The sequence below is a fragment of the Chinchilla lanigera genome, unplaced genomic scaffold (genome assembly GCF_000276665.1).
Source record: "Chinchilla lanigera isolate Chin_1 unplaced genomic scaffold, ChiLan1.0 scaffold00035, whole genome shotgun sequence".
NCBI lineage: Eukaryota > Metazoa > Chordata > Mammalia > Rodentia > Chinchillidae > Chinchilla > Chinchilla lanigera.
Genome location: NW_004955436.1, coordinates 10,350,774 through 10,362,834, shown reverse-complemented (window position 1 = coordinate 10,362,834; position 12,061 = coordinate 10,350,774). Strand labels below are relative to the sequence as shown.

Genomic DNA, 12,061 nt, shown 5'->3' with positions numbered 1-12,061 from the left:
TTTGCCAAATGTAACCTGCCTTTTTAGTGTAGGAACATCGAAATGAGAATTAATACACATTAAAAATCACCAAACTAAGCAAAACATAAAATTAAAAATATGATACTCTGGTTCTACTAAAACTCATATGGTTTAACCAAATCAACTTACTCCATTCTGATCCAATTTAGTTAACATTTATTGAGTACCATATACTCTATAGGTTGTATTTCTGAAGTTTTATGATAAATAGTAAAAAAATACCATGTGAGATATTTTCTGACCTATTTAGTTATCTATTTTTTGCACTAACTGAACTACAAGCTAATGATGTCTTCCTATTCTTCCAGTTAAAAAGCACATGTGAATTTTAAAAAAAATACCTTAGCATGGGCAGGAAGATAACTAACACAGTTCCAGTATTTGGCACATGGGAAAGCCCCTATATGCCATTATGATGCTAATGCTTAGCAATAAAATAGGTTATACTCACAGTACCCTGGAACACTAACTAATTTTCAGAACACTAAGCAATGTCAAAGTGCTATTATCTCTGGTGAAAGTGCCAGCAGAACACCAATTACAAGACCCACATTCAACACCAGCTTCCACCTTTAATTACTTTCATAATTCTTTTCAGCAGGTGCCTAGGAGGGAAATAGTGATTCTAATCCATCTCTTGAACGAAGATGTCAGGTTAATCCTTTGGTTGTTAAATACTGGTGTTGTTCTGAGGTGCAACATGAGTTTTTATTTTTATTTTTTGATTAGGCTGTTCTGCAGCTAAAGGTCGGATGACATTCCTATGGTAATCAAGCTTCAGAACTCTAGTGAGCACAAGAGCCATTTAATTAAAACCTGATTCTTAGCTTTAAATGTATGCTAAATTACCTCAAGTTTCTCAGGGTTGGCAGTCCACCAAAATATATCTTGTCATCAGCTTTCAAATCAAGACCAAAGTTATTTCCAGAAGATGAAGTTGCTATGTTCTCCTCCTGGTTAGTATCAGTATCTACAATTGATATATTGGCTGTAAAGGGGATAAAAAAGTTTAACATTTAATTTGAGTGATATCAGCCATGCCTGCATTATTGCTGATACTTCAAGGTAACTATAGTTTTATTAATAAGTTAACACCAAACTGTGGGAAGGCACTTATACTATACTTCATGGTTTCATAACTGCAGAAACAATAGCATCGATAAGATAAGGTGTTAAACTATCCACAAAAGAGAGTAGAGAAATAATGATTAGAACATAATAAAGGCAAACTAATGACAACAAGAAGGAAAAACCTGGATGGACTCAAAAACCACTTTATACAGTTTTCCATAATGCAGGCAGGTTGGCAGAACATAAGCATTTAAAATGAGTAGCAAATTGGGAGTTAATTAGAAATATGCTGACTGTGTGTATCTTTCTGTAAATTTCAGCATCCAAAGGACTACAGTTTTCAGGCTCAGGGGTAAAGCACTCCTCCCTCGTGTGTTACAGCTGAACATGAGTGTGGAGGGCTTGCGCTGTTCGGTTCTGGAGGACAGTGGTATCCCTGAGAGTGAGGTGCTGTGAGCGAGGCATGGTCCTCATGCCTTACTGCTTTTCTCCTGTGTCTCTCAAGGTATTGCTAACAGGATGAAGGTCAGAATTTAGAAACAAAAAGGAAGGCTGGAGGAGGAATGTCACTGCTCTGCATTACCAAAAGAGCAGCCGGGAACGTTTTATGTCACTGGTCGTCCTCCTTCACTTTTAAGGAGCAAAATACACTTTTTCTGACTTATGAGTTTTCTCATCATGCCATCCACATACACTCAAACTTCAACTATGTCACATGTTTTGAACTTCTTATTCATATGGAGATATCAATTCATTAAAATGATAGTCTCTATCTTTGCTTGATACAAAATGTGAACACCCATAAATGAAACAAGTCAGACTCACATGTGTAAACATCATATTGTCTCCCTAGTGTAAGAAACTGAACGAGTAAATAAGATCCAAAAGGTGCAATAGATATTGTGAAAGAAATGAAAGTGCCCAAAAAGGAAAGGACAATTGGGATGGGGTAAATGAGAAAAGAAGGAATATATATATATAATTTCTATTAGTGCTACTAATTTTTTTAACTTTTTTTTTTTGTCTTTTTGAGACAGGGTCTTGCTATGTAGTTCAGGCTGGCCTTGAGCACACTTTGTAGCCCAGGCTGGTCTTGAATTCACAATGATCCACCCGCCTCAGCCTCCCGAGTGCTGGGATTACAGGCGTGCACCACCATGCTCAGCTAGTACTGTTAATTTCTATTAGTTCATTGAAAAGGGTAGTTAGTGTTTATATTATTTGATCAATCTTACATGCCTATACCTGGTAATCTGAATAATGCTTTGAAGATAACAATATGCCATATAATAACCATTGTTAATTTCCTGTCATCTTGTTTTGAAATTCTGTGACATTGGTTTTTTTTTTTATTGTCTTTAAAAAATGTGAATTATCTTGGGTTTGAAAATAGGCATTTGAATCAACACCTTATCAGAAGCTTTCTAAATGTTCATTTTTGGGAATCCTAGTTTCGTGGATATCCCTGGTTCCAGTAAACATGACAAATAGTGAAACAAAGTTCATACATATCTCAACTTTATGGCTTCCCAACTTTTTGGCCTTGCTGCAGTGCAATTCTAAAAGAGGTAAATGGACCAAGAAGTTTTTCCAAATTGGTTGGACCATGGAACAGTATATTCTATCAACTCATTATCTTTCAGAAATAATTTTCTTTGGGAAACACAAAGAAATATTAAGTTCCAAAATTCCACCATGTTCCATATGACTACCAGTCCAAAGAATGTGTGATAACTTCAAACACAACTGCCATATGAATAATGTCCATAATCAAACACCAAACCTATTAGCACCTCAAAAGTTTTGTAAAAGTAAACAACAAACACATGTAAAAAGAATAATTGTCTCATTAAGAATGATTTATCAAGTTAAGATTTCAAAAGTTAATTACCTTCATAAACTTTAATTTCTACACATATGTAATTACTTTCATACCTATAATTATTTTTGTATATTAATATCCTTTTGAGTGACCTGGTGGTTAGATATATAAAACTGTTTCTAAGACTTCGTCTCACATATTCTTTTTTATTCAGATAAGAAAGAAGTTTTCATATGGTGATATTGACGGGAACATGAAAATAGTCTCTTTCTGCAGGCTTGGTGGATATTTTAATGCTGTCTGTGAAATGAGATTCTGCCTCTAGCACTGGCAAGCCAGTGACTGGAGCTAGGGAGCTAGTTTTCCTCCTTATCCCTGAGTGGATATATGCATTTTTAGAAATCATTCTAAGAAAATTGATTAAGGATCAGCAACACAATTCAATTGAAACTGGCCGCAAACTTGACCCTGACAGAGAGGTGTAGGGTGGTACATTATTACTAACTTAAAGGAAAAGTTTTCCTCTCTACCTCTTGGGTGATAGCAGTAGAGAGGCTTCTGTTGGGAAATGCTAGCAAATGCTGATATTACTTTTATTTCTTGCTCTATTTCTTTTCCTTACAGGATAGGAAAGTAAGCTATTAATGCAAAATTACAAAGGTGAGCTCAGCCATCACATTCATGGGTAAGCAGGGAAATAAGGGTTTTATTAAACAATGGCCACAGAGAAGTATTAACAAGTGCATTAACAAGGGTATTAACAAGTGATTTTAAAATCAGTGCTGAGTTGTTATGAACGAGTTGCATTTAATTTGGCAATTCTTTTCTTCTCTCTGTCTTCTCCACTCTGCTTCCATATCAGTGCCCTTGGGGGTATAACACAGTCATAAGTTACTAATTGTGATAAGGACCAAAAGGTGGCCTTGGGGTGTCACACACTTATTAGTGACAGAGTTCCCCTAATTGACTCTTAAGGTGGGTAGGGAAGGCCTATCTGAAGGAATGTATTTGATTTTCAAAAGGCAGTGGTTTTTCAAACTAGCTGAGAATAAATAATTTAAAACAAGGAATCCAAACACTAAAAGAAGCAATAGCACACACTGCAGGGGCCTGGTTTGAATACGTATCACAGTCCTCAGTGCGCTCTGATCTTGCTACAGTACTTGAGAGCTACCTCACCTGGTTCTCCTTGCTTCTCTGACAACCCTTTCTCCAGACCCAGCAGAGGACTTTGGGTTGTTACCATGACATTTATGCAGTACTTGAAATTGCTAGCATTTCCATCCTTTTGGGAAATTTCTTTCTTTAGCTTAATGTGTCAAATTTTCTACTTTTTCTTCCCTCTATTCTTGATCTCCTTCCCTATTTCTTTGAACACTTCTGGAATGCTGCACTGATATTCCCAACACTCAGGTTTTTATCTTCCTACAATATGTTGCTCACTAAACAATTTATGCACTTGGACCTGATTTCTTTAACCTAAAAATTCATAATAAATGGAGAAATACTATTATGTGTATTTTCTTTCAATGCTATCCACATTCCAAATTGAAATGATGATCATTTTACCCTCAAATATATATCACTTATTTTTTGCAATATTGGGCCTTGACTCTAGGGCTTTCACACTGAGCTAGATTCCCCATCCTTTTAATTTTTCTTTTTCTTTTTGAGATAGGATCTCTCTAAGTCACTAAATTGGCCGGATTGGGATGGAACTGGCAGTTGTCCTGTCTTAGCCTCCCAGGTGCCAGGATGGCAGGTTTGTGCCCCCTCACTGGCTTGTACCACTTGTTCATTTGGTGGCAGTGTGATGCTCACCCACTTTCCTAATCTAGAAAGTAATCTTCACTGTTCAGATTTAATCAGCCTAATGTGGGCTTGCTTTTTTTTGTTTTTATTTTTAATTCTCCTTAATGGTTTGATCAATCTTGCGTTCTTACATCTGGTAATCTGAGCAACTTCCTTGAGGATAGCGATATGCAATATGACAGCCACTGTTAATTCCTATCATTATGTTCTGAAGCCCTGTATCACTTTTATTGTTTTGTTTTTGTCTATGTCGTTGGTATTTTGCTACTGTTGTCTTTTATTATTCTCTTTAAAATTAAAAAAAAGATTTAATCAGCCAATACCCTTAGGAATTGCTGACTAGCTCAAATATCTATGCTGCTTTTAAAGTTTTTGTGACATACTGTATTTTGCACTTGCAACCTAACAAGATTTGGAATCCATGTACACCTATGGAGCTCAGCACCGCAATAAAGGAAATGAAGATTCATTCCTATGACCCCACAGTTTCTTTATGCTTCTTTATAATCCTTCTTTTCCACCCTTCTATGTATACCCTGTCAATGAGTAGCCTCTGTTTGCTCTCTGTAACTGAGCATTAGCTTGCATTGTGCATATAATTTTACATAAATGTATTCTTTTTGTCTCCATTACCTCATTCAGAAATTATTTTGATATTCATCTATTTTCATCTATACTGTAGTTTTTCTTCTTTTACTTTTTATGACCATCTAGTATTTCATTGTATGAATAAACTACCACTGCAACATTTACCTGTTGATAGATGTCTGAGTTGCTTTGAGTGTTTGAATACCACAACCAAAGGTGCTCTGCATGATACATACATGTCTTTGCAAAGCTAGTATGCTTTCCTGTGTTTTAGGTGAACACCTAAGAATGGAGTAGCTGATTCATATGGCATGTAAACCTGGAGACTTTTTTTTTTATGATTTTATACTTCCATCAGCAATGTGTAAAACTTTCAATTTCTCTGGCATTTTGCCAACACTGGGTATGATCAGTCTTTTACATTTTAGATATTCAAATAGCTGTGTTGTGGTAACACATTTTGGATTTATTTCCCATCTTCCTAATGTTGAATCCAACTGTAACTCTTATTTCAGTGTTTTAATTGTGATCATTTAATATTGCTATGACAAGTAAGTGACTATATTCTTGTAGTCTTTTGACACTGGATTTCTCACCTATATATAAGCACAATATATTTGTTTGTCTTTTGTGAACTATTTGCTTATAACTTTTGCTTTATTTCTCTTATGGTTTCAATGCTTTCATTTCTAATGGAAAATCAAATTCATGTTAATTGACCTGCTGGAATAGTAAAACACTTCAAAAGTTTCAGGGACTATACAGTATATGTGACAATACATATGGAAAGACAGGCTAGCTATAGTTGTTATGATAGAAATCTCACTTATTTGGTTTGAAAAGTTGGTGGTGAAACATCAGCGATAACAGAGAAAGGGGACAGACACAGGCAGGAGAAGGTAAAAGTTCCAAGTGTAATCTGAAAATCAAATTTCTGCACAACTGAATCTCATAGGATACATGTGACTTTAAACAACGGTGATACTGTGGCAGTGCATGAAAAGAGATTGTAAGACATTTCATATAATTAAATTGTAAATGAAAGGGAGGATGATTGCTCTGCACATGTGGTAGAAGCATTCAAGACTGCAGAAGGCAACGGTCTAGACTCAGTCTGAAGCCCACGGAGGATGCTTATGAAAGAGAAGCTACCACACAATTATGCCGAAGGGGTGAAACCAGGTTAAGAGTAAATGGAAGACACTGTGTAGGGTGAGGAAAAGTCCCTTCCAATGTCTGGACTCCATGGTAATAACAATGTGGGTCTAGTGAAGGTCTGGAAAATCACACCAGTTGGGGGAAGAGCCTCCACACCGTGGACCGTGCGAGTTGATTTCTTTCGGGTTTATGCAGTCCTATAACTTGCCCTTGGACCCACATTGTTTAAGACCATAGACCCCTTAAGTACTTGTTTCCAGGGACAGAATCATAAAGTCTGGACATCACTCTGATTGTAGGAATCATATTGACAAGGTGTCAATTTCTGGAAATTATTCTCTTACCCGGTTGAGTCGGTCTATCTTTTACACTGTAGATTTACCTACCTCAGTACTACAGTTAGAGTTTGCAGCACCCCGCACACAGTCCAGGATTCCCGTATCTTTCTGCATTTACCTTTGGCACCAGCATATCCGGTTTTCTTCTTTCTTTAACCCTGTTATTTGACTGTCTCTTCCCTGCTACTATTTACTCTTTCATACTCAATAAAAATGTAGGGTCTCGGGAAAATTATCTCAAAATGTTATTCCATGTCTACCAATTTATCTCTGCCTTTTTTTCCCTCCTTTCTCATCCTCTGGTGAGGAAAAAGGATTTCTCATTCTCTCATGCAGGTGCTTTCTCTTGTCTTGAGCACACTTTCTAAGGGCCTGTATTACAGTGTGCATGACTCTTTCCTTTTATATTTCCTGTTGTTTCCTCTTTACTAGCACATGCTTCGCAGCCTGACAACATGATCAATATCATTCTTCCCCTAAAAAAAACACTTCCTGAGCATTTACTATGTCCTAGGAACTGATGGAGAAAACCACTAGGTTGTTGCCTCAAAACCCTTACCCTCCGCCTCTGCATCCCCTTTCTTAGCTGCTGCCTTTTCTTTTATTCTCAGTTTTACAGGCAAATTTCCTTTGGAACTCGTGTACACTCACTGTATCTGTTTTCCCACAGTGTTTTATGCTGTGATGCTTGGCTGTGGTCCCTCACTGTGACTACCCTTGCCAAAGCCTCCAGTGATCTCCACATCTCCAAAGCTGATGCCTTGGTTCGTGTCTTCTGTGAGCCTTCTCTACCATGAGAAAGTCAAACTGGATTATCTTGGAAACCCTTTTGTTTCTGTAATGTCAGGCTTTCTGAAAGATTTATTTCTGCTTTCTCTGATTGTTTTTTACTGTCTCCTTTATTGAGTCTTCCTTTAACCTACTGTTTTAATATTTGAATGTTCCATGCCTCTGGTTCATTTTATCCTAGACACGATTGCTTGGTTTCCTAAGCCCTGACCGGATGCTACCATCGGGAAGGTGATTATGACTCCTAGATTTTCCTCTTTCTGCTAGAACTCTGTGAGCCTCTGGTAAATATAACTAATTACACTGCTTCCTTAGGCTGCTACTGGTACTAAAAGTACCTTCAATACAACATGTGCAAAATAGCACTCAGCATCTTTTACAGAAAATCCCATTATTTTTCGGGCATTTAATAGGTTCTTGAATATCATCGACATAATCATATTATCTAAGAAGGCAGAAGAATGATTCAAGATCTCTTTTTTATACTTAGCCTTCATATCCAGTACACCGCAGAGCCTCTCAACATTAAGATGCTTAGTGTCTTCCAACTCTGTTATATCCTGACCTCCTTATGATTACTAACTTATTTTTAATTTCCTTTGCTGTTTGCCTAGTTTACTGCTGGTGCTGATTTTCCACTGTCCTATACCTATACTCCAGGTTGGTGCAAAAACTATTTCTTTAAAGCATGCGTCTGATGATGTCATACCTTAAAGACTCTCATAGTCCCTGTACCTGACCTCGTTTGCTTCGCTCACAGGGCTTTTATGTTCTGGCTCTGTTATCACAGCCTCATCTGATGATTTTCTGCCAACCACCATTCAGTTAGCCCATGGATCCACTTGTGGTGTTTATCAAAGTGTCTTCTGGAGGATGCTAGTACTGCAGGGATGGGATGGTATGACAGAAGTTTGGGAAGTGCTTGCTTAAATAAGGTAGGCATTCTTTTTCCTGGACAGCAACACGGAGCTTGTAATAGGTGCATGTGCACCGTGCCTCTTACGTGGGAACAGCAGATGCAGTGGCAGCGCTGCAATGTATAGGTGCCCAGGGTTAGTTTTTGTCTCTGCTGAGCATTCTCCCCAGGGTTTCCTGTTCCAAGAAGATGCGATTGGAAATGACATACTCTGTTTTGTGATGGCTCCGGGCTTCCAGACTGTCGTCACTACAAAATCTCCACATGCTTGTCATCCAGCTAATTCTTCTCTGCCTGCTTGCACATCAAGAGCTGGGAGCTCGCCTCCCCTTTGACTTAAATGTCTCCCTTCTGCGACTGCACATCTCTTCCAGAACCAGCTCTCTATCCTCGCTCCCCATTAGACTGCACGTTCCTCGAAGGCAGCGACTTGCGTTGCACCTCATTTAGTTCTTGCACAGTACTTAGTAGCTGCGTGACAGATATTTTTTAAATGCAGGAATGAAAAGTGGTGCAAGGGCAAATCTAACTTTTCCTGAAATGTCACTTTAGTGTCATCAACATTAATGAGGTCTATTTATATTAACAATAACATCAGTTTCATCTGTAAGTATCAGGAATACCATAGCACGCAGAAATAAAGGAATTATACCTAGGTAGCAAGAATGCCATGCTCAGAACGAATAGATTTGGCTTTCTGTCTTGGTTGTGAGATCTTATTCATGTCAGTCACCAGGTGTAAGTTTGAGTGTATGTTTTCTTTTCTCTAACAAGAGAATAAAAAATTTGTTTATATTATAAATGAAATAATGCTTGTGAACATGTTTTTTAGAATATGAGAACCATCAAGATGTTGTGGTATAACTGATCAACTATTTTCTGGAAATTTTGATCTTTTTAAAAAGCAAAGAGCTGGTAGCAAGGGCCTAGCTTATAGATTCTATTGTGGGTGGCTTAAAGGAAACACCTTGGCAAAATTGGAAGAAAGAAAAGCACACAGCATTTTTCAAGCCTATGACAGGATGTAATTTTACAAGTTGGAAGACAGTTTTATGCTTTCAAATTAAGCTCTCAGTTTCCAAAGAAAATGACAGAGAGCCATTCGGCTCTTCAATCAGTCTTGCCTAATGCAAACCACCTATAATCTAAACCAAAGAAATGACTGTATCAATTTTTCACAGAACTTGAGAGTAGCTAAAATTACTGACAAGGTCTTTCCCTTGATTAGGTTCATGGGTGCTTCACCTGGCATGATTCAGGTCCATACTGCCTTATTACTATAAAAACTCACCTTGTTTTTGAATTCTTGACAGGGTGAAGGATTTCCATTTACCATCATTATGGTTTTGATTGCTGACAACGGAAGCCATTCCTGAACCCAGATCATAGCTGACTTTTATGTGTCCATCAGCGAGCTCTACGCTCATGAAATCTTTCTAGTAACAGAGTAAAAATGTATCAGTGATTACATAGACAGAGAAATCTACGGGTGTGCACTCCGTTATGGGGTTCATTATATGGCCTTCTGGCTAACTTGCCGACCATGTTACACTGTCACAGAAACACATTTGGGAAATTGAATTGCTAATACTATTTTGGAAGTTTTGCAGGTGTGATGTTACGGTGTAAGTGGTCCTGACCAAGTTATTTGGACATATTTTCTATTATGGTAGTACCAAATGGGTTCCTTGAACACATATTAAGCAAACAGATGATTTGTTCCCTGAAAGAATTTACAAGAAAAAAAAACATGAGATTCAAGAATATTTAGAATCCTCTCTCAACTAGAAAAAAAGTTTTGCTGCTGCATAAGTCTATACTGGAAATATCTTTGCTGGCTGCTTCTCTGGAAGGCTTATGTGAGGAGACACACTGAAAATCAATGGTGATTCAGTTGTACCTGTGATTAAAGTTATCAACAGAAATACGTGCTATCTCATCATGGAGTTCTGCCTACCATGAATGCAGTCTAGATTTCTTTTAATAGCAGATACTTTTACCAGTAACTGAAAATTGTGTTGGAATTCTATAAAAAAAAAAAGAAGAAGCAGCAAATAGACGCTCAACCATGGAAGATCTTCCGTGTGTGTGATCTTTACCAGGTCTCGTGTGGCAAGGTACATCAGGAGAGCACTTGATGAAAATGTCCGGAACTTGAACATGACAGTGGAGATATTGGGGTACCAGCGAATGGGGCGGCTGACCAATGCATAACCCTCTCCGTCAAACTGGATAGTCCCTTCACTGTCTTCCACCTGGGGACTGGAAAGAAACATTTTAGAGGGATTAAGCCTACTTGGTCTACATGGTGGGTTATTATTCAATGCATCCAACCATCCTCTGGGACTAGATCACAAGCTATTGTATGGCAGGAACTGCCCCAAATATATCTTCCATCCTTTGCTTCTCTTTACCTCCACTGCCACCATCTTAGACCAAAACTATCTCTCACCTGGGTTTCCTTAGGTGTCTGAAAACTACATCGTTGGTGCTTCAAATGCTTCATGTTTTACTTGGAGAGTTTCAGTGGTGGTTAGTGATATTTGTGATATTTGTTTTAGTGATATTTGTGCAAACAAATGAAGTTTTATATTGGTCAAGATTCCATTATTACACAGTATATGTATATATATAATATACAATACGATATATAATATTATTATATAGTATATATTATATAATTTTATAATATTATTATCATTATTATATATATTATATATCACAATGCAATATAGGCCCTTAATCTGGATACTCAGCATCCAACATGTTACCTGACAGATTAGATTCAGATAATGAAGGATGACTGATGTGTGTGTGTGTGTGTGTGTGTGTGTTTTAAATGTGTCTTCTTTACTTCTAGTGAAGTTCTAGAAGCTCTAGGACATCATGAAAAAATTAGGGTCCAATCCCAATGCCAGGCACAAACTCAGCATCAAGCCTGACACTTGGTTTACAGAATCCACTAAGCATTTGTGGAATAAAGGAGATTACAGTATTGAAAAGCACTACACAGAGAATATTTGTCAATCAAAATTGGTTGAATGAATATCTAAGATAGGTCTTATGGATACAATACTTGAAGAAATTTCAGATGTGAGGTTATCTATCTACAGTATGTCTGTCTTTATGTCTGTTTGGTGTTGCTGCAAAGTAAGTCTCAATGGCAGGGATATTTTTTCAAACTTTCAATGTTTACATATTAGCATAATTTAACCCCTGAAATTGGAGAGTTTACTAGCTCGAAGACAGAGGCAGCTGTTTAGACATATTATGGTTTTATCACTGAATGACAGGAACCTGGACCTTTTTATGAAATTATAGCTAATGAGAAAGTTTACAGAATACAAAAATTAATAGTCTTGTGTAGGAGGAACAATTACACATTCTCAACAAGCTGGTTTTCTCTCTGGACTAGACAGAAGTGAAACACTAAAAACAACATAAAAGATGCTTTTTCAATATTTGTAAAAAGTGCTAACTGGAAGGCTGAAGAAGTAAATGAGTCTATCAACAGTATAACTAATAATGACTAAATTGCCCATTATT

The 12,061-nt window shown here is 37.3% G+C and overlaps 1 protein-coding gene across 4 annotated transcripts in view; it reads right to left on the bottom strand.

The window, feature by feature from the left end:
- Lama2 (laminin, alpha 2) overlaps positions 1 to 12,061 on the bottom strand; it is a 570,325-nt gene that overhangs the window by 37,267 nt on the left and 520,997 nt on the right. For all 4 annotated transcript variants that reach the window (XM_005389182.2, XM_005389183.2, XM_005389185.2 and 1 more), the window contains 3 exons: positions 10,615 to 10,777; positions 9,807 to 9,951; positions 871 to 1,009 (listed from right to left, as the gene is read on the bottom strand). In XM_005389182.2, the coding sequence (XP_005389239.1) occupies positions 871 to 1,009; positions 9,807 to 9,951; positions 10,615 to 10,777 (447 nt within the window). The remainder of the gene's footprint in view (positions 1 to 870; positions 1,010 to 9,806; positions 9,952 to 10,614; positions 10,778 to 12,061) is intronic.